The sequence below is a fragment of the Cornus florida genome, unplaced genomic scaffold (assembly GCF_030987335.1).
Source record: "Cornus florida cultivar Cherokee Brave unplaced genomic scaffold, ASM3098733v1 CherokeeBrave_3.0.0_Hap2_Chr01, whole genome shotgun sequence".
In the NCBI taxonomy this organism is placed as follows: Eukaryota; Viridiplantae; Streptophyta; class Magnoliopsida; order Cornales; family Cornaceae; genus Cornus; species Cornus florida.
Genome location: NW_026775571.1, coordinates 110,308,360 through 110,331,640, shown reverse-complemented (window position 1 = coordinate 110,331,640; position 23,281 = coordinate 110,308,360). Strand labels below are relative to the sequence as shown.

Sequence of the window (23,281 nt, the reverse complement as noted above, 5' to 3'; positions counted from 1 at the left end):
GGTAACTTGTTTTAGTTGTTTTAGCCTGAAGAATTTCGAGTATAATTGGTAACTTTAATTACCTATTTTAATTTAATTGGTAACTTGTTTTAGTTGTTTTAGCCTTAGAAGAATTCTGAGTATAATTGGTAATCTAAATATAAGGTTATATTTAATTCGTAAGGATTTATTTTAATTGGTAACTTATTTTATTATTTGGTATATATTTTATTTTTTAAAAAAAATTGTTTGATAATATAATGGTTTAGTTTACACTAAGGTAAAGATTAATTTTCAATTAAACAATTACATATTTTATTTTTATTGATAACTTGTTTTAGTTATTTTAGCCTTAGAAGAATTCTGAATATAATTGGCAACTTTTAATTGATAACTTATTTTATTATTTATTTATTTTTAATGATTATTTGAAATTCTTAACACCCCTTGTACTTTTACTTTTTCTTTTTAATAATATATATAATATAATTGTAAATTTGCAAAACATATAGGGATAGTTTAGTCTTTTAATATAATTTTGTAGGTTAAAATTTTTTTTGACAAAGTCAAAGGGTATTTAAGTTATTTTACATGATGTTAAAGCTTGGCAGGTGACAGTTGGGAGTGCGAGTGAAAGACAGAACAAACATTTGCTAGTAATTTTCAAAAATTATTTTAATGTGATATTTGATTAAACATGAGGGGTATCAGTGAAATTAATCCAAAAAGAAAAAGAAAATGTGAAACATTGTTTGTTTTAAAACAAAATGAGCAAATGTATTAGACTAAATGGTTTCAAATTCAATGCTTCAGGCCCCTCCTAAATAATTAAAGTAATACAATTAATTAAAATTGTAAACTTATGTATAGAATGGCCTAAGATGGGTATTGGGTGATACAATTAATTACGAGGGTATTTGGGAAATTAAAGAAATCTATTAGTTTTTTCGTTTGACTATTTCAGTGCTACACGACCAATAAGATAAGCTCAAGGAATCCAAGTAATCTAAAACTCTGAAAACAATCTCATGTCTTTTAGAGGTACTATAACCATATGCAACCTAATATTAGGGTTTTTTTAACAAAAAAATTATTTATAAATGATGAGATCTGAATGGTGGCCCTTCCTTTCCAATGCCCAAAAAAAACAATTGATTTTTTAGGTATTAACTTAATAAAATTACCATATATATTTTAGGGATTAATTAAGACAATTATTTTTTTTCCAAAATTTATTAGGATTTAATCACCACTTTATGTGTTCATCCATGCAAACAGGTGGCATTGAGGTACTTACCGAAAAAAGAGAAGAAGAAGTGGCAGTGAGGTAGTATAGTAAATCCATACGACATGGTAATAGAAAACTCGGTCCCAATTATTAATTGTGAATTCATTCTTTTCTTTCTTTATCATATCACAGGATCCAGAAAGTTGCTTTTCATCTGTCCCTCACATGCTCCTTTTTTTTCCATAAAGGTATCCTTTTTTTTTCTCTCTTTCTGTAATATTTTTTGAGGCATTATCTCTCTCTTACCTCCTTTTAGTTCTATAAATTTTTTTTTTCTTTGCTTTCTCTGCTCCAAAGTTTTTGTTAGGTGCATATATAGAGATCTACTTTGGTTTACATAATTTGAGATTTGAGACACTTTTTTTTTATTAGTCTATAAAAATTAAGGGTACCCGATAATCAGACTTTGTGAATGGGAATGATTTGTTTCTCTCTTTGATCACTTTTAAGACTGGTTGTGATTGAATTTTTTTTATTTTTTATTTTTTACGAAGCTTACAGCACTGAGTAGGTTATAGCTTTTAGTGACGGGTTCTGATTGATGAAATTGCCAAAAATGTGAATAAAAAAATAAATAATAATAAATAGTGAGAAGTGCATGCACAATTTTTTACTCCCCTGAACTGTAAAAAGGATATAATTTTTTTTTTTTGGGAAGGTAAAAAGGATATAATTTTGTCACACCTTGAGCTCTATATTATATACATCCTGGCTGGTTCATTAAGTATAGAACAGTGTATATATATATATATATATATATATCATTACACTTTCTATGATATTTTTCATTTCAAATTTTGGGGAATGTTATGTAAAATGTGTGTCACCATTTTTATATGCTAGTCCTTGAAATAATCAGCTTCAAAAAGGAAAAAAAATAAAAAAAAATGATCCCATAAATACCTATGGTAAAAGTATTTCATGAAACTGAAATTTTAGTTATCTGATATATAACGATGGCCTCATATTCTACGATCTAACAACTGAGATTGATATATCATAGTGAAAATTATGGCACCTAAGCAATCTTAACTTACTGTCCATTGTTATAAACTCATAATGACCTTGCTGGTTAAGGTCACTAAGGCCAAATTGTGGTCCAATGATCTATGCATCCTTTAATCTGTTTATCTGCTAATAAAATTGATTTTCTGTTCAAATACTAGGATTCACTCTTTGTAGAAGATGAATTAGAGCTATAAAATGAACTATGAGCTGGTCTGAACAAGTAGGATCAAGCTTTGCTACAAAGCTAAAAAGTGCAACAAAAGCGCGCCAAGCTCAAACTCGAACAACAGTGGAACTACCAAATGAGTAATACCCTTACCAAATGAGTAATACCCCAGCTTGTACGAGCCCTCCTCCCCAAAGAGAGGTTGGGTGTTAGAGCCTTAATGGAGATATGAGTGTATATGTTTGTTTAAAAAAAAAAAAAAAAACAAACAAACAGTGGAACTAGTTTTATTTTAATTAACTTGATATGATACATTTTCATGAGCTTTATTTTAATTTTTAGTACTGCTTTGCTAGTACCTCTGCAACAACTAATGCCATAAACAACATCCTTGAATTTCATGTTATTTTCCACTTTTGCCAGGACAACAATGGTAAATGATAGTGACAGTAATGGCATTAAGAAGAGGGGGTGTGGATGTAGCAAAGATGATTTCTTGCCAGAGGAGTCATTCCAGAGCTGGGGGAATTATGCCAAGGCATTGCGCGAAACAAAAACCAGGTTCAAAGACCGGCTCTTGACAAGATCCCAAGACCACCTAGAGCTGCAAGAAATGCGTGCTCGTAGCGAGCATGAGATGAAGAAGACCTTGACTTGGTGGGACCTCATCTGGTTCGGCATTGGGGCTGTGATGGGGGCTGGAGTGTTTGTCCTCACCGGACAGGCTGCTAAGAATCTCGCTGGTCCTGCTGTCCTGATTTCGTTCCTGATATCAGGCATGTCCGCGTTGCTCTCAGTGTTGTGTTACACTGAATTTTCAGTTGAACTCCCTGTGGCCGGAGGGTCATTTGCATACTTAAGAGTGGAGCTTGGTGACTTTGTTGCTTTTATTGCTGCTGGGAACATCCTATTTGAGTACATTGTGGCGGGGGCTAGTGTGGCACGTTCATGGACTTCCTACTTCGCAACATTGTGCAACCACAAACCTGATGATTTTCGTATAAATGTCTCAAGTCTTTCTGAGCAGTACAGCCATTTAGATCCAATTGCAGTTGCTATCTCAATAGCCATTTCCATACTGGCGACTCTAAGCATGAAGGGCTCTGCGCGTTTCAATTCATTCGCTACCATAGTCCATGTTGTGGTCATGGTGTTCATCATTGTCACCGGTCTGACCAAGGCTGACCCTGCAAATTTTACACCCTTTGCCCCATTTGGCATCCGGGGTGTTTTGAAAGCTTCGGCTATGCTCTTCTTTGCATATGTGGGGTTTGATGGAGTGGCTACCTTAGGAGAGGAGATCAAAAACCCCGGTAAAGACATTCCTATTGGACTCATTGGCTCCATGTCGGTTGTTATAGTAACTTATTGCCTTATATCAGCAACATTGTGCCTCATGCAGCCATACGCTGATATTGACGGTGATGCACCATTCACACTTGCATTCCAAGCAGCAGGAATGAATTGGGCCAAGTATATTGTCGCGTTTGGCGCGTTGAAGGGCATGACCACGGTTTTGCTAGCCAACATCATCGGCCAATCTAGATACTTCACTCACATTGCGCGAACACACTTGGCTCCACCAATTCTATCGATCATTCATGGGAAGACTGGGACACCGGTAAATGCCACAGTCATCATGACCATTGCCAACTCCATAGTTGCATTCTTCACAAGCCTTGACATCTTGGCAAACCTTCTCTCCATTTCAACCCTGTTCATCTTCTCACTCGTGGCCATTGCGCTGATTGTGAGACGGTATTATGTCACCGGTGAGACGGAAGATTCTGACAGAAACAAGCTCATTGCATTCCTGCTCTTGATCATATTGTCCTCAATCTGCACATCTGTTTACTGGGCAGTGAGTGAGAATGGGTGGTTCGGATACATAATCACGGTGGCAGTTTGGTTTTTGGCCACACTAGGACTACAATTGATGGTAAAGCAAGCAAGAAAACCAAAATTGTGGGGTGTGCCATTGGTGCCTTGGTTGCCATCAGCTAGCATAGCAATCAATGTGTTCATCATGGGTTCAATTGATGGCCCGTCTTTTCTGAGATTTTTGCTGTGGACAGCGTTTTTGCTAGTTTACTATCTGCTTTTGGGATTACATGCTTCATATGATGCAGCCAAGGAAGCTGATCAGAGACGAGTTGATGCATCTCAGCCCACAGATAATGAAGCTAGAGACCAGAATGTAGCAGCACAAGAAGAGGTCTAAGAAGAATGAGGATTATTTACTGAATCAGGCTTTTGGGCATTTGGGAGCTATTTGTCTTTATTCAGCTTTTTGTACATAAAGATTTGTTTTCATTCACTTTTTTTTTCTTTTTTTCTTTTTTTGATACTACAGCATCTACATAGTATTTCACTATTTCCCAACCCCCCCACCCCCAACACACCATACGTGTTTATTAACTTGATTTGCTCCCAATGGATTTCTAATCAGAAACTACCGTGCAATTTTCTTTTTTCTTTTTACTTGTGTGGGAAAAACCAGTTCTATGGTCATTTTTAAAATCCCTATAAGAGAGAATTAGATGTACGAAAATCTTACTTACACATGTGAAGTGACTATTTTCGATCCCACTTACCCCCCAACACACCATATGTGTTTATTAACTTGATTTGCCCCTAGTGGATTTCTAATCAGAAAGTACCATTGATGTGCAATTTTCTTTTTCCTTTTTACTTGTGTGGGAAAAACAAGTTCTATGGTCATTTTTAAAGTCCCTGTAGGAGAGAATTAGATGTACGAAAGTCTTACTTGCACATGTGAAGTGACTATTTTCGATCCCGCTTCCCGCTACAAACTTCATGGTCACTTCTCGTCCTGAAGTAAGGAACTCAAATTGACTGCTCACCCATCATCTCATGAACTCTTTGTACAATCATAAAAAACAAAAACATATCTTAGATAGCTCAAATTTTAGGAGGTAGTCGCAGGGACAGTATCCATCATCACATGGCTCTCTTTTTTCTTTCCTTGTTTAATCCTGATTATACACCCATTGACCTTCACGCGTACTTAGGTCTTCACCGGTAAAGATTTACTGCATCGTGGATTCGTGATATAGACTAATAACAAATAGACACATCCTCTTTAATTGTCAAATCAGAGATAGTGGGGAACATACTTACCGCATTGTCCTTGTCAAAATTAGAAAAGCCATAAAATATAACAAAAGGAAGAGGAATAATCTTATTATTACCACTGGGATTCCTGAATTGTATTGAACATGAGAATAATTTGCCCTCTTCATCAATTAATAAAATAGATGAATAACAAGTGCTTGTAAAAACAAACTTCACAGTAACTAACAGGAATAAAGGCACCATTTTCTTGTCGTCAGACAAGAACAAGCTCTGAAGTAATGCAAAATCAGTAGACTTCAACATGCCACTGTTTGTTCTTTTTGAGTTGTGAGAGCTTCTCTTCCCAGCTCTCCCCTCGCTGCTCTGCAACCCTCTTCAACGTGTCTTGGATGCCGGGCATCATCCCCTTAAGCCCACAGAAATAGATGTGGGCTCCATTATCTAAGAGTTTGAAGATCTCATCACTGTATTCTTCAATTTTATCTTGAACGTACATCTTGCCCCCAATCTTGTTCTTATGTTCTCGGCTAAGGGCCCGATCATACCGGAAGTTATCGGGATAATCATGAAGATACTTGGAGAATTCGTCATCATAAAGGAGACTGTCAGTGTTGGCCACCCCGAGGAACAGCCAAGCTAGGCCACCAAACTTGAATGAAGGTACAGACTCCATGAACATACGACGTAGGTAGCCTCTGAAAGGAGCAATGCCAGTACCAGTACCAATCATAATGTGGGTGGCATTTGGGTCATCTTCAGGCAAAAGCATTATCTTGCCAGAAGGACCTGCCAAAAATATTTTAGCTCAATTAACAGCTAAGGAAGCAGGTCTTATATTTTGACCACAGATTACCCATCCACCAATGATTAACCAACAAAAAAAGAATCAACTCAGTGGAATTCGCTATAATATAAAGATCATCTTATACGATGACCAGAACCCAGTCAAATTTGAGACTAAAAGCTAATGATGACATGACAATAGGAATGAATATCCGATATGCAATTCAGTCACCGAATGTCAAATATTTGCAAGCAGTTTGGTTTACAAAGTTGATCAGTCCAATTAAGTATAATGCTTAGCCCATCTCTAGGCAAGAGAAATATCAGAGAGATTGGAAAAGAACATGCTACTACAGATTCTAATCAGTATTGTTTTAACTAAAAGTAACAGTGCACTGGACCTATGTCATCTTTTGTATAGAAAAATAAACCTTTATATGAGATTATGAGGGGCAAATATATGGACTTATTTTAATTTTGGAGGACCTGGCAGCACTTGGTAGAAAGTTTTTATAATTTTTATGGATTAACCAGTCACTCTGACCAGATAAAAAGGGGGTGCACAGAGAAAAGCAATAATAACATATTAAAAATTATAACCATTTGGAGAGGACCATTCATATATTAGTCAAAATCTTTTTCTGCCTTTCACCCCCGGTCCTCTCATGTACCTGGTTCAATAGCATGCAGCTCATTCAAAAGTAGAAAGTTTGAGAAAGAAAATCTTGGTTGTGCATCCTGACTGATGCCATTCACAGGCACACTAGAAGTATCTGGACTACTAATGGATACTACCAAGTACCAACTAGCCATCAAAATTTCGTATCTTCATACCCGAAGCATCACTATTTAATTACTCTCTTTCATAACTAAATGAACTCAATCAGAATATTCGAATTAACTGACAAAATTTTATTTTAAACGCGAAATTACCAACATGTCATCAATGCAATTTGCGAAACATATAATTGACCGAGCTGCAAATAAGTTTCTAATTTTATTGATTGCATGCAAGACAGTGCTATGAATAAATTTGAGAAACAGATATCATTCACTTCTACTCATGTGGTGAACAGTGAACAGCAGGACTTGATTTAATACATCTAGGAAATAAGTAGGGTTACCTGTGATCTTAACTTTATCTCCAGGCTTCGAGTTGCATAAGTAATTGCTGCATATACCATTCTTCGAAGGGTCCTCTTTTCCTGTCTCAGGATCATAATAGACAGCACGACGAACACAGAGACTGGCTGTCTTGCCATCAAAGGAGTCTCCATACCTGGAGGATGCAATTGAATAAAGACGAACATTTTGGGGAGCTCCTGGTTTCTTCGGATTTTCACCCTGTAATAAAAAGAAACAAAAATTAAATTTAAATGACTGGAATATAGTAGCATTATCATAAAAGCATGCAAGAACAAAGTCAAAATGCTTGTTAGACGCATGATGTTGGCAACCACCATAAGATGGGACTTCAACATTAGGCTACTACAATTAATCTTCAACCATCTTAACCACCATAATCATACAGAAGTCTAATACTTTAGAATTATAACAAGCGTGAAAAAACAAAGTTAAAATTCATGTTGCTCAGAGGCATGATACTGAGACCCACCATACAAATGAGAGTTCAACATTAAGGCTACTTTAAAATTAAGCTTCAATCGTCCTACATGTCATTATCATCTTTGACACTGACAGCCGACAAGATACCCTTGTAGTAATTTGGTAAAGCAAACAGTTATCTAGCATCTCATTGAGAAAGCAAATCATTGTTTTTCAATGTGGTTTTCCCCCTATGATGATACTAATATCACGATACATCCAAAAAGAGCTTACCTCTTTTGGATAAGTAAAGAGGTATTCCTTTCACATTAGCGTAAGAAGTTACGAGGTGATGGCACAAAACTCCATCCAAAAGAGTAATGACAGTGAAGCACAACAAAGAGAAAGTATGACTTACAGGAGGAATAACACCATAACTCTGCCCTTCCCAGTAGGGAACATTGCCACCATGATCAATTACAATGTGACAAGTCTCTCCTGGAGCATTTGGACCTACAATCCTCTCAACAGAAACAATGGTTGCGGTATAAGGTTCCTTGGGCTTGTGTAAGTTTAGTGGAGGCTCTTTGGCATCTTCAAGCGCTAGAGGTGAAACTGCAACCTTAGATTTGCTGGCTTGTTGCACTGACATGCACACTATGAACTGATTTCTTGAATTTGCATTCTTTAATTTCAAGTCCAAAGGTAAGACAGAGATCCATGATCTATCATGAAATCTTATACTGTGTGTCTGCAACAAAATAAAGTACAAAAACCTTGAGAACTAAATTACAGTAAACACCACATACAGTTTAAAGTGTTTCTTATATCGAGTAAACCTGAAATGATTCATATACACAAAAATGACTAAAATATTACAATACTGGTGCAAATGACATAAAGGACAAGCAACTGAGGGAATTAAGCCAAATGTACCGTGACTAAATAAAAATTATCATAAATACTCAGACTTGAAATATTTCATCAACTCTAGTGGGAGGGTAATATAGTCAAAATTCAAAACTACACTAAGCGGGCGGAGAGGGTATGACCCCTCCCATTGAACAGAAGGGATCCGTAAGGCAGACTCACTCACATAGTGGATAGGTGGCTAGGAATTTTAGTGGTGAACAAAATAGAGGTATCTGTTGGTATCAATTGAACTGTTCAATCAGATCACACAAAAAAAAGAAAAGAAAAAAAGATAAAGATTCTTTCTAGAATGTTAATCTGATATGAACGATCCTCAATCAGGAACTGTATCGCATTATACATTCAAGTCATTAAATGAAACCATTACACTTCTCAAGTCCCAATTCTCCTGTTTAAACTGCTACCAGGACTCAAAGACTGTGTGTGTGGCAAAGAAGCTGTTGCACACCACTTATTCATAAGACCAGTGCACCTTTGATTGTTCAAAGAAATAGAAAAGCCCCAAAACCTAATTTCAAGTACTCAGACATTATCCTGTAAATTTATATAAATTTAGAACTCAAGTCTTTAAAACTAAATTGGGACTTTTCATATAGAAAACAATGAAAATATCAAACCCTATCCACTGTGACAAACAATGTGCAAGACATCCAACACAAATGACAAATCCACATTTTCAATGCCATCCAGATTATTCCATTTCAAACCCATTTGAATTTTGAGGTCCCAGTTTCCACACACCATTCCAAATATCAGTAATCGAAGTTAATCAGTCAAATAAAAAGAAATAACCCGAAGACCAAACTTCAAGAAAACCAAGACTATCATTTGGAACAGCAACTTATACGTACTTTCAAGATGCTAAACCAACAGAAGCCAAATCAAAAGAAATTTACGTAACCTAAACACAATTCAATGTTCTGAACCTAATCAACAAGAATAATCTATTCAATTGACGAAGCAGCACAGGAGTGAAAATGTTATGACGTACCTTAAACACAGGTCTCCGAAGCGCCAAATCGCTATGAACAGGGACAGTTACAGACAACTTCAACAAGCATTTGAGATTATATTAGACTAATCCCATAATTAATTAAGTAAATCTCAAAAAATAATCAAATTTCAAATTGAATCAATTTTCAAGATCAGAGAAACGAAATCCATGGAAAATAAAGAACAAGTGGAGATAGAAATAAGAAGCTTACCTGAGACACAGCTGAAAAAGCCATGATCGGATCAAAAAGCCCTAGAAAAGATGAAAGATATATTTATTGTGTTTGTAGAGAGAGATGGGAGAGAGAAATATAGGTTTAATTTGTAGGGAATAGTTTGATCGGAGAAGGTGAGAGAAAGTGATCCATTCGGATGTTGGAAAGGTCAGGTTTATTTTGCCGTGCCTCCTCGGTAGTGGTCTGTGCTCTCTCCCCCTCTCCAACAGCCTAAAACTAATCTTCCAATTTCAAACCATATGATTAAAAAAAACAAGTTACACTTCTTACCTAAATTGTAGTATATTTTAAATCATCCATGTGTAACTTGCGACACTTCCAAAAATGCGTTACAAATCTCCAATATCATTTGGTAAGCACCAGATTTTAGACAAAATATGTAGGAGTACCCACATCTTCATGTGGACCAATGTCACTACTAGTTTTGATATCATTCCGTTCAATAAGAAAAACGTATATATGGAAAGGAGATTGTACAAAGTAAATAATATCTATGTGATAATTAAAGACCTGTTTGAAAGTCGTTATGATATTTGTTTTAGTGTTTTTGATTTTGATTTTTAAGCCAATATCATGTTTGGAGTGGGTTGATGTGATATTGAATAGTGGCATAACAGATATGAAATTTGGGCCAAAAATCATATCACTAATTTGGTGATATGGCACTGTAACGGTGATATTAGTCCAAACCAAAAATATATCAACCCTTGTTTTTTACTCTAGCGGTGATATCAACTATAAAATATTGCATATTAGAATTTTGCCATTTTTCAGCCTCACTTTCTCTTTCTTCGCGCAACTCCATTTCAATAACAATTTTTCAATGCGTTTAGTAACGTTTTCGTTTTCTATTTTTGTAGTCTTAAGAAAGCACAAACATAATTTTGTTTTCTTGAGTGAAAATATAAAACAGAAATGATATTTATTAATACTTGTTGTTGCCATAAATTTGAAAACATAAAACAATAATTGTATTTAGTAATACAATATAATTGTTACAAAATGAACATAATATTCTTTAATTTTTTTTTGTTTTTTTCATTTCTATTTTATTTTTTTTCAATGGCAAGAATTTTAGGAATTAGTGATTAGAGGAGAGGGTAGATGACTTGAACACGAACTCTCGGACACAGGGAGCAACCCAACCACTCAAGCACGACACTTACTTCCATTAATATCGAAAGCCATAAATATAGAAAATCTAATTTAAAATTCTAAATCTTAAAAATACCCAATAAGTATAAAATTAGACATACCAAGTAAAAACATTCCTACCAATTATGTATATAAATACATGTATATACTTGATGTATACATTTATTATGTAATATATAATATATTTAGCATATGATAATTTATTATATTTAATATTTACATATAATATAGATATAGATATGATATATAATAATATAAAATATTTACTGCTTAATAATTTAATAACATTATATTCTATATCAAAAATTATTTTGTCACAAAAAATCATTTATATTATTATTTAATATATTATATATTAAAATATATTTTTATCAAATAAAAAATAATATACAATATTTAATTTATTTATATTAAAAATATATATTTTTATTAACATTTAATATGTAACTAAGTATATAATACAAACAATATGAATTTTATTTAAAATGAATAGTGACTGTGCACTAACATTAATGAAAACATTTCTATGCTAAAGTGCTGAAAACATAAGAAACAGCATTTTGATGTTTTCTCTTTTCTTCACAAAAATTGAAAATGTTTTATGTTATAGAAAAACAAAAACATTTTATTGAACGCGATTTGTTTTCGTTTTTCCTTTTTAGAGGTTGATAACAAAAAAATATGAAACGTTTCTCGTTACTAAACGCAACCAATGTAATAAATTTTTTTAGTCATATGAAAACACTCTAGTATCATTATAACAATAGATTAAATTGTCACTGTGCATTAGACCAGCTCATTGTGACACGTGTTTGGAGGAAGAGGGCAAAATGAACTTGTCATTTTTAAACTCAATACTTTTGTGTTACTAGCACGCGAAGTTGTGACAAGGATTCTCTCCTGCGCTGGAGAGATCCTGTACAAAATTTAATAATTAAGATTGAATTAATAAATGGAATTCATTAGTGATGATGCAATCTCAATTATTGAATTTTATATAATACCTCTGGAGAGGATTCTTATTCGTTAAGTTGTTGATAAATAATTTAGGCTCTCATATTTTTTTATTAATATTCAATCTGTGTTATATTTCTTAATAATGCGGCAGCATTAATTTTTGGCAAATGACATTCACGCTTCAATATTATACTTTTCTTCTCAGATTGCCTTTGTTGGTAAATAAATTGACATAATTATCTTTCAAAAGTGATCACATATTATAATTATATTTGAAAATGTGAACACTATTGGAATGGTAGTTGTAAACAAAGTCTCACTGTTAGTACACTTTACTGAAAAAAGGAAGTCTCACCATTAGGTGAATGACATCAAAGCGCCAATAATAAAAAAATCAATGGATTAGGTCAGTCAAAATTGTTCGTGATAAAATTAGGTATGGACTTGTAAGTTAAATTCAGGTTGATGAAAAAATATATAATTCATTCCTCTCATGTTACACTGAATATGTATGTATCTTTCATTGAAATACATATAATTCTTATTGGGCAAGACAATATTATGACTAGCATTTTGTTAAATGAGGAAGATTGTGACATCGGTGTTTATTGGTATCTCATTATGCAATCATTTTTGAAAAATAAAAAAGGGATAAAATGTAGATGCACCTTTTTGCACAAAAGAAGTGAATGAAGATTTGAAACCAGTAAGAATTACTGTTAAAAAAGAAATATGTATTGTGTTATAGAAGTTAGAACTCTCTAACACTAATGATTGTCCAAAGACTAAAGGATACTCAAATATGTCAAAAAAAAAAAAAAGTTTTTTGATTCTTCTCAGATGGCCCACCATATGAGACACTTTCTTTGTAATAATTTCACCCTCAACACCCTTTCTTCACCTTCCCAACAAATGCCAATTTAGTTCCATTATCAGCTTCATAGAAGTAAATTACATCTAATAGCGATCATAACCTCTTATTAATAATCAAGCATGTTGAGAGATACATCAGCCATCTTGTTTCACCCTCAATAGGATAAGATCATCTTGAACTTTTATAAGAGCCGGTACCTAACATCTTTTAATAATTTAAAATTGTAGATTGAATGACAAATCGTCCTACACATCACAAATGATATCAAAATCAATTCATTTAAAGAAACAAAAAAATAAAAACCATTGCTAGGTCAATTGTTAATAGTTGCATTGCACTAAAGCCCTCAAGTAAGGATTGAGAATGGAAACAATTTATAATTAAAAAAAACAATTAAAAACAAAAACAAAGAAGTATTTAGGAAAAACCATTAAAAACAAAAACAAAGAAGTATTTAGGAAAAACAATTAAAAACAAAAACAAAAACAAAAACAAAGAAGCCTAAAATATATATATATGCACATGATTTCATAAAAAAAAACATAACACTGAAAGAGACAGTAGCACACTGAGCAATCACACTACTTATCAGCTGTTGACGGTGATGATGAGGATCTTTGCTTTTGGAACGGAAAGAGAAAGAGAAAAGCCGCGACAACTAGCAAAGCGACACCAGCGATTCCGCACACCAAGCTGGCCACCAACAGTGCCTCCCTCACGTGATCGCGAACCTCCCCTCTCCGGCCGCCGCCGACAGCGGAGGAGCCCCTCCACCACGACTCATCGCTCATGTTCTTTGCCTCTGGTAACGGCACCTTCTGAGGCGGAGGGAACGTCGTCCCTCTGAAGAACGACAGCATTTCCGGCGAATTCTTTCCCGCCGCCGGCGATTCCTGGTACGCCAGTCCGTGATTCGACGGCCGGAGTTCCCTGCCGTCTGAATGTGTGACGATAGAAACCGCAATCAACGCCAAGTAGACCGCCATTACGACGCCGCATCGCCAACAATACCCCATCTACGGTGAGTCTTCTACTTTCTTACACAGTCACACTCTCTCTAAATCACAGGCAACCCCTTGGTTTCTCTCTCTATACTTTAGTGGTTATACACAGTTACACACACACACATATATATACACACACACACACACACACACACACAGACAGTCTGTTGTTACGTTTTGTAGTCTAGTCAAAAATGCAGCAAAAAGCGAGTTCTTCTGTCGTAGAAAACAGGGGCTAGAGAGAGAGGGGGTGTAAATGTCTAATCCACCGCTCCTTCCCTTGTCCTTTGCTGATTTAAAACATGACACTACAGTTTTTTTAACAGTGACATGCTAATGAACACAAATAAATGCGTTGAATTCTCTCTCCGCTTTTTTTTTTATTTTATAATATTGAATTCTCAATTAAATGCTACTAACATGATACTTGTATAATACGGAGTACTTAGTTGGATTATATGTGTTTCGTGATACAATCGTACACAAAATTCTAGGGATCAAGATATGTCCTTTACTAATTTAAAGTAGGACAGTACTGTTTTTGAATAGTGACATGCTAATTAACACAAATAAATGTAGTTTAAGATTCGTAGTCATGGATGAATTATGAATAATGTGAGTTTATGCAAAGTCACGAGCCAGAAAGGATGGTCTGTGTTCACGAGGAGTGCATGAGAGTCTGTAATTGAAGGTTTTAAGTTGTTGGTGGGGGTGAGGTAATAATATAATTTTAGAAAATCAGTAGTTATATATGGTGACTGGTGAGCATAATCAATGTTACCAATATCCAATTAATAATTAATTAATTTTCTCATCTCCCATTTTACCTTTTTATTTACCAATTCCACCAACCTTATTGGTCGCATCATTTAAACACCACTTATGGTTGATGATAGTCCACAATTATGTGTCTAGAGATCGAAAATAGACAGAAATTGCTAGTACAGACTACAGAGGTAAGGGCCAGAGTAGGAGATGGACATAAAGTCATGGCCGGCTACACTTTGATGAGTTAAAATATTCAAGTCCATGTTTTCAACCAAATACTTGGGCCGAAGCACATGCTTGGACCCAAAGAGCAACACATGCATCCAACCCAATGGATCCATGTGCTTAGGCACAAGTCTCCGGCTGAAGACTTGGCCTTGGGCCTGAAAATAATTTTCCGTCTTTGATTGAGCAAAAATTATTGAGAATTTTGGTTCACTAATGCAAGCAATTCCTATTTATCAAGTTCTTTGTGATTTAGCGGTACGTAAAAGTTGGAAAGTTCAGTCCCTTAAAGGAAGGAAAAAAAAATGTTTCTTTTCCGTTTTTTTATTTTTTATTTTGGATAAAGTGGTATGATAAAATTAAAAATAAGGTCATTTTTCCTAAATAAAAATGAGCAATTTTTTATAATAATATAATAAATATCAAAAGGCTCATTTAGAAATTTTGCCCTCCATCTCAAATAGCATTAAGTCAACTTGCACAAAGTCATAGATGACCCATGCATTTGAGTATTAAATGTATATCCATGTTTCGCAAAGAAGAGAATACTTAATAAAAAATTGAATATCATCATGTTGTTTTCTCAAATCTTTTTTCTAGTTATTTATTTATATTGTCAACCATGATGCACCTTATAATAATCAATTTACTTATATGTTGTTCTCTTCTTCACTAAACTTCAATTCAAAAGAGTGCAATTTTGATTTATAACTTGTTAGGTAAGTCAACAAAAGCATTTTTTAAAGTTACAATTCCATGGAACAGTTTATGGTTATTTGAATCTTCTCAAACAAATGAAGGATAAATCAGGTTTTCTAAAGAAACTTATTTAAATAACGCGCGAAAGGGCAGGGGAGTCAAACTCTTCTTATCTCATTACAAGATAAGATAGCATAAAGAAAACCGTTTTCTATTCCCATTGGAGCCAGAGATCTCTTTCCCTGTAGTGGGTTTCAAAGACGAGAATCAACTTTTCACAATTTGCCCTCCACAGAAATGGGTAGTTACTCGCAGGCCCACATTTGCCAGTGCTTGAGTCGATTAGCCACTATCCGACGTAATTCTCCGGTCACAATCACCCAGAACCGGCGAAAGACCGGCCAACAATTCGTTGAGGGAGTGTTACGCCTGGCTCGTGGACTGTTCGAATTGGGCCTCAGAAATGGAGATGTTGTAGCCATCTCTGCACTCAACAGGTTCATGCTTATTCGTGCCTCTCCTTCGATTTTCTTAGCTCTAATTGAGACTCTATATATCAGAAATATAAATGCAATATATATATATATATATATATATTCATATTTGTATGTGTGCCTGTTATTCTAAGTCTAGAAATGGGATTCCCACAGAGTTCATAGTGACCGTTTAGCATACTTGTGACCATCTCCAGACCCCACTTACATGCACAGCTCAAACACATGGGGAATTGCACATCTTCATGGAAAATTGCAAATGATTGGTTACATTGCGAAAATGAAACTAAGAATGAAAAAACATTATAAAAAGTTTTTGAAAAATAAATTAAACATTTCTTTTTAAAGATAATTGTTATTTAGGTGATGCATGTGTAAATACAAAGGCACTTAGGTGTGACTATTTTGTGGGTTAATTTTTTTTAGCTTCCCTGCTTCCATGAGTGTGATTCAAATTTCAAACAATAGAAGCTAGCTTGTTTTGATGATCTTAACCTTTTAACTGGTGATTGAACTTTTAAGATAATGTCAATTAGTCCCCTAGGTAGACACTTTCTAGGTTTTATATAATTTTGTACCATATATTTATTTTTGTAATTGCTTCTTTGTTGGATTTTTTTCTCTTTTTTTCAAGTGATTTGTATTTGGAGTGGTTACTGGCTGTTGCATTTGTTGGAGGTATAGCAGCTCCCCTCAATTACCGGTGGGTAAGTAACGCTCTCTTGTTTCTTGCCATGTACTAATTGTTAGCCAGTTCATTCATTATAGCATTTGGGATATAAACTGGTTACTAACTCCTAGGACTTGGCAACTATTTGAGGGTAGTATTCCTGTTCATTGATGATGACAAAGGCTGAAGCTCAGTGGCTTGTGCACATTTAAGTTTTTCATTAACTCAATAAAAATAATGTCCAGGAGAAGATTAAAAAGGAAAAAATTCTATTGAAGCCTAAGAATTCATTGTTGTTCATCTTTAGAGTTTCAAAGTAATTCCTGTCCCTTCTTAGTTACTGGGTGATTATGAAAAATGAATAAAAAAATATATATATATTCTTGATTTGATTCCTGGGAAGAAGGATAGAAAAGGTAGGAGTTTAATACAGCAGGATGCAATGGTTATCGTAAGAATACAAAACTTCCACCATATATGCAATCAGATAAAGCATTAGAGAATTTTCAACATCATCTGACTACCTTTAGCAACAACTTTTGAGCTTTGGTGTTTCACTATATGTTAAAGTGACCAATATAATTAACTACTATATAGTGTATGCTATATGATGCTATATCCAGTAGTAATTTATCTGAGCATGCAGAGCTTGAAAGAAGCAAGATTAGCAATGGAGGTTGTGCAGCCAATTATGTTAGTAACTGACACGGGTTGTAATTACTGGCATTCAGAATTCCAGACTGATTCCGTGCCTTCTCTGAGGTGGCATGTCTTGATGGATTCTCCTATTGATTCTGGGAGTATGGGGAACGGTATGTAATTCCGTTGACATCTACGATTGCTGGTAGAGATAAAAGCTTTTTCCTATTATGATTCACATCTTAATCTTCTTTTACCCTCATTTCTTTTGCCAGTATTAACTACTGAAACACTTAAGAAGCCTTCTTTAAGCTATCTGTCATTCAATTACTCAAGGGCACCTGAGGGCACCGCCATGATATGCTTCACTTCAGGTAGAACTCTTTCTTTTAAGCTTCCTTTTCATTTTCTTTAAATTTCATTTTTTTGTAAATGAATGTACTATAAAACTACAATTAGTCATTTAACCATCAAGTTGCTTCTGAAAACACATTTAATATGCTAAAAAATCTCTTTCTCAGAACAGAATTTTTGGTTTGATTATTTGTTTACTTTTTGGGCTATAGGAACCACCGGAAAACCTAAGGGAGTTACCATAAGCCATTCAGCCTTGATTGTACAATCCCTGGCAAAAATCGCAGTTGTTGGTTACAGTGAGGATGATGTATGCCTTTCCTCATGATTTCCTTTTCCTTTTCCTTTTCCTTTTCCTTTTCCCCTGAGCAAAATCTTATGAAAATGGAAATTCAAGCAATACTAGTACTAAATAATAAACTTTTGTGTTTCATTTAGCTTGTGGAAGAATGACTTCTAGTCCTTTAATTGTCTCTTGCAGGTTTATTTACATACTGCTCCCTTGTGTCACATTGGTGGGATATCATCTGCCATGGCAATGCTAATGGCAGGAGGTTGCCATGTCTTGATACCCAAGTTTGAAGCTAAATCAGCCATTGAAACCATAGAGCAACACCATGTAACTTCTCTAATCACCGTCCCTTCAATAATGGCTGATTTAATCTCATTAATCAGGTAAACTGAATCCTTTGACATTGACAACTAACATTCGAGGAGAATTTTGCACTGGAACTTTTGGAAAATCCTATTGTCGCAAAAAAATTTCCTATACAAATTGGCATTAAAAATGAGCCAATAGAACACGGGATGTTCTTATATTACTACTACATGTATTAATTGCTTTAAGGTTGCACATCTACCCTACCAAAATAGCGTTCTACTGTTGGTTTTCATTTTATGAGAGATACTTGTAATTGAGATGCTACATTAATTGTGCTGCTTACTGAACAAAGCCACAATGCAATGCCTGAACATCATGCAGATAGGTATGCAAACACTTTTTCTCCATTCTGCCCTACCTGGTTATTTATATTTGTGTATGTATATACACCTGTTAGAATTATCAATATAGCATGTTAAAAAATATAAAATAAAACAGAATTATCAATATAGCAACTTGACCTATTGCATTTCCTTTAGAAATTCCCTTTACTTGGAATTCTTAGAATTTTCACCCAGGATGCAAATTTTATAATCACATTCATCTTTGGAAAGCTTTTTACAGGACAAAGGAAGCTTGGAAAGGAATAAAATCAGTGAAAAAGATTTTAAATGGAGGTGGGGGTCTCTCTGTTGAGCTTATCAAATATGCCACAAGAACTTTTCCAAGAGCCAAACTTCTTTCAGCATATGGTGGGTCTCTTTTGTCCCATCAAATTCTTTAGTCCATTTTGTTTCAAAGATTCCTTTAACATGTGTTTGGTAACAATTTCAAGATAGAATTACCTAATATGGCCAAAAGATTAATAGATTGAAATCAGATTTTTGCAGCACCAGGCCGAAGATTCTCTTTAGGGTGATTCCAATTATTTTATTCAATTTCTTTCATTCAAGAAGTTGGATCCCCCTTCCCTCTCTAGAATTTTATTTTATTTTTTTTATTTTTATTTTTATTTTTTTTGTGGCAACGTCAACAATGCTTCAACCTTGGATGGTTGGTGAGGAACATTATGAGTTCAAGCTCTAAGACCCCAGCACCGGGCCTTTGCTTATTTGATTATTGAAAGTTTAACTTCATAGATATTATGTAAAGTGTCTTCAAATACACAATGTGACAATGCATTAGCTTCTGATCTCACTCTTTTTTCTTTTTCCTTTGAATTTCTGAAGGGATGACAGAGACATGTTCTTCGCTAACTTTCATGACCCTCTATGACTCAACAACTGTGAACCCTGGCCAGCCCTTTCAAGTAACTGGTGAAACAAGTTCCAATTCAGTTCATCAACCAGACGGCATTTGTGTTGGCAAGCCTGCACCGCATGTTGAACTAAGGATTAGGCTCCAGGATTCATCTCATGTTGGGAGAATCTTAACTAGAGGCCCCCACGTAATGCTCGGATATTGGGGTCAAATCCCATCAGGAGCATCTGATTCAGGTGATGCAGATTGGCTCGACACAGGTGACATGGGGCAGATTGATGACTACGGTTACTTATGGCTCATTGGGCGTACAAAAGGTCGAATCAAAAGCGGAGGCGAGAATGTTTACCCTGAGGAGGTAAGAATGAGCAACATAATAGACCTCCAACCTCAATCCAATCTGTTTATAAAACTGGTCATAGAGCTGGTAATCTAACTTAGCATTAGTTCAAGTAAGAAATGATAATTACTTATAAGATAATGTTATGATTAGAAAAATTAAACTCTTTTATCCTAAACAGGTCTATGAATTAGTTTATGGTCTCTGAACTTTGTTGAAGTGTATTTTTTTTAATAATAATAATTAAAAATAAAAATAAACCTTTATTGAAATGTGTTCTTATTTTGTGACTCAGGTGGAAGCCATAATATCACAACATCCAGGAGTATCTGGTGTAGTTGTTGTTGGACTTCCAGACACTCGATATACGGAGATGGTTGTTGCTTGTATTCAAATAAGAGACGATTGGAAATGGATTGATTTGGGATCTCATATCTCAGCAAAGAACATTGAATTTTGCTTATCCAGTGAGATCCTCCAGCACTTCTGTAAAAAGAAGAACTTAACTGGGTATTTCTATTAATCTTTATACTATATCAATGCTTACTTTTCAGCCTTTTTATTTCATCTTCTCCTTCCTTATGCTATAGGTATTCATACAGTTTTTTTTTTTTTTTTTTGCAGGTTTAAAATACCCAAAACTTTTGTTATATGGAAGAAGTCATTTCCATTGACAACAACTGGAAAATTAATAAGAGATCAAGTTAAAAGAGAAGTTATATCTCATGTTCAATATCTGCCTAGCAATCTATAACTACAATTTATTTATTTATTTGATTAATTAATTAATTTCATCTAAGACACAAAGTGAGTGTATTTTTCCCATCATCAATGGAATGACACCTTATTATATTGGCAGCTATAGCCAATTGGCCATTAAAGGTCCACCAATAGCAAAAGCATGAAAAAAAGCTTTATAAACATTGGTCATTGGAAATTATTGCTTTTCACTATAAAGGCATTGAATATTCGTAATCGATTTTTGTCAAGATGGTAGCTATCATTTATTTTCATCCATGTAGATCTCCCCATCCATTCATCTCAGTATACAATTATATATCAAAGCAACACCAAGAAAGACAATTGTGTTCTCCATTCTACAGGTCACACCAATTGATGCGCTATGCAAATAAATAAATATATGTATGTATGTATGTATAGTTTAAAATCATAACCCCCCCCCCCCCCCCCCCCACTTTCTAAAATCGTGCATAAAACCTCCACACAAAAAAAAAAAAAAAAAAAAAAAAAAAAAAAAAAAAAAAACTCCTGAATTAACAAAACTTATCAAGTTACCCCAAACCTGTGACCAACCCATTAAATAATTTGGGAAATATCAAATTTGACCTTATTATTTAATATTAAATTAAAGGATATAATTTTTATTTTAAAAATTATAAAAATATCCATGTCTTTTTCCAAGCACTTTGAAAGCAAAATTGATTTAATAGCTTTCATTAATATTTTTGTAAGCACTTTGGGGTATTTTTGTAATTTTAAAATAATAATTATAGTTTTAATTTAATATTAAATAACAAGGTCAAATTTGACATTTCAAAACTCATTTAACCGGTTGGTTATGAGTTTGGGGGTAACTTGATAAGTTTTGTTAGCTCAGTGACAATACTTAGATCATCACCTCTTATCTGGTCCAATAAAAATAAAACACCTCATCTTTTGTTAAACAGATCAAAAATAATAAAGAAAGGAAAAATAAACTGGATCCTACCCGAATGAGATCGGGTAAAGAAGGTTCAGTTTTTTTTTTAGGGTTCAACATCTGGTTCTCTTTCCGGCACCAAAAACAGCCCTCGCTCTCCGCCATATTCCCTCTCTCTCTCCATCATCTTCTTCCTCTCAAGTATCTAGTCTTGAAAGTGAGAAGAGATTTCGACCTCGGATTAGTTTGGGCGTTTAGGTGTAATAAGATATTGATTATTTCCTGTTTTTATTGAGTTTAGAAGAAGCGATGCTATGTTTTTTTAGACTGCTGATTGCATTATTTGGCTAAAGTAATTGTGGTTCTGTTTTGTATCACATGATATGAGCTATATGTCAGATATGAGGTTTAAGGTCTTAGTTTTTGTAAAGTTGTTCTTTATCATCTTGGTTGAAACCTGAAAATGATATCCGACAACCTCTATAACTCTCTGTTGATGGTGGTTCGTGAGTAGGATGAGGAGATCGTTCCATGTAAGCCAAGAAATCTGAGATCAGTATCCAAGTGGAGATCCAAGCGATACAAGGGACTCTTTGCATAGTAAAGATTAAGAAAGGGAAGGCCGACCTCGGTACCCAATGAACTCGAGCTCGGCAATGTCAGGTGGTTATTATGTCTTTAAAAGAGGCTGATTAATGCGCCTATTTATAGTGCTCATTCCCTCGGTCAATGTCTCTCAGTCCTTTGGGTGAGCCTGCTCTTACCTAATGATTTAAGGGTCTCCCCTCCTGACAGATGGGACATTGACGGATGGACCACGGCATTTTGTGCCCTAGTCCAAAGAGGTAACGACGCTCCTTAATTAATACAGATCTTGTCAAATATCTTTCGTAATTAATGCATTTTTTATCATTCATAGCTCGAGCTCGGGTACCGAATGTCCTTTCCCCTTTGCATCGGTCTTGGACTTAGGCGGTACCTTGGATCTCAGACACCTGTCCACATGTCCTCAGATTCTTGAACTCAACATAGGAATGAGCCTACTCCGAGGTTCTGCCTTCTCGACCTCGCGAGGCTACATCCCGAGTCTATATTTCGAGGTCCCTCTATCCAAAAAAGAGGGGAGCTCACAAAGCAGAAAGCTCAAGGTCGCTCCAGCAGGAAGCGACTTCGGACTAGCGCTCGGCACTGATGATTGCCGAACGAGCGCTCGATGCTAATGATTGCCGGATGAACGCTCGGTGCTGATGATTGCCGGATGAACGCTCGGTGCTGATGATTGCTGGACGAGCGCTCGGTGCTTCGGATGAGCGCTCAGCACTAATGATTGCAGGACTAGCGCTCGGTGCTGATGATTGCCGAACGAGCTCTCGGTGCTTCGGACGAGCGCTCGGCACTGATGATTGCCGGACGAGCGCTCGGTGCTAATGATTGTCGGACGAGCACTTGGTGCTTTGGACGAGTGTTCGGCACTGATGATTGCCGGATGAGCCTTCGGTGCTGATGATTGCCGAATGAACGCTCGATGCTTCGAATGAGCACTCGATGCTTCGG

At 35.2% G+C, this 23,281-nt stretch overlaps 4 protein-coding genes across 4 annotated transcripts; 2 read left to right on the top strand and 2 right to left on the bottom strand.

Moving 5' to 3' along the window:
* Nucleotides 1–3,039: 3,039 nt before the first annotated feature.
* On the top strand, nt 3,040–4,908 carry LOC132313559 (cationic amino acid transporter 1-like). Its single transcript, XM_059812381.1, has one exon. It carries the CDS (start codon nt 3,055–3,057, stop codon nt 4,660–4,662), a length of 1,608 nt encoding a protein of 535 aa, XP_059668364.1. The 5' UTR covers nt 3,040–3,054; the 3' UTR covers nt 4,663–4,908.
* Nucleotides 4,909–5,620: 712 nt separating this feature from the next.
* Nucleotides 5,621–10,305, bottom strand: LOC132313566 (ferredoxin--NADP reductase, root-type isozyme, chloroplastic). The gene is made up of 5 exons (XM_059812394.1): nt 10,004–10,305; nt 9,790–9,846; nt 8,284–8,616; nt 7,445–7,664; nt 5,621–6,323 (listed from the first exon to the last, which is right to left on the bottom strand). The coding sequence occupies exons 1-5, from the start codon at nt 10,025–10,027 to the stop codon at nt 5,824–5,826; spliced, it is 1,134 nt and encodes a 377-aa protein (XP_059668377.1). The 5' UTR covers nt 10,028–10,305; the 3' UTR covers nt 5,621–5,823.
* A 2,475-nt stretch (nt 10,306–12,780) lies between these two features.
* LOC132313551 (uncharacterized) lies at nt 12,781–14,165 on the bottom strand. The gene has a single exon (XM_059812368.1). It carries the CDS (start codon nt 14,027–14,029, stop codon nt 13,595–13,597), a length of 435 nt encoding a protein of 144 aa, XP_059668351.1. The 5' UTR covers nt 14,030–14,165; the 3' UTR covers nt 12,781–13,594.
* A 1,756-nt stretch (nt 14,166–15,921) lies between these two features.
* LOC132313544 (2-succinylbenzoate--CoA ligase, chloroplastic/peroxisomal) lies at nt 15,922–20,919 on the top strand. Its single transcript, XM_059812356.1, has 10 exons — nt 15,922–16,206; nt 16,838–16,910; nt 17,520–17,685; nt 17,788–17,886; nt 18,079–18,176; nt 18,348–18,541; nt 19,092–19,219; nt 19,697–20,085; nt 20,363–20,577; nt 20,692–20,919. The coding sequence occupies exons 1-10, from the start codon at nt 16,007–16,009 to the stop codon at nt 20,819–20,821; spliced, it is 1,692 nt and encodes a 563-aa protein (XP_059668339.1). The 5' UTR covers nt 15,922–16,006; the 3' UTR covers nt 20,822–20,919.
* The last annotated feature ends 2,362 nt before the right edge of the window (nt 20,920–23,281 follow it).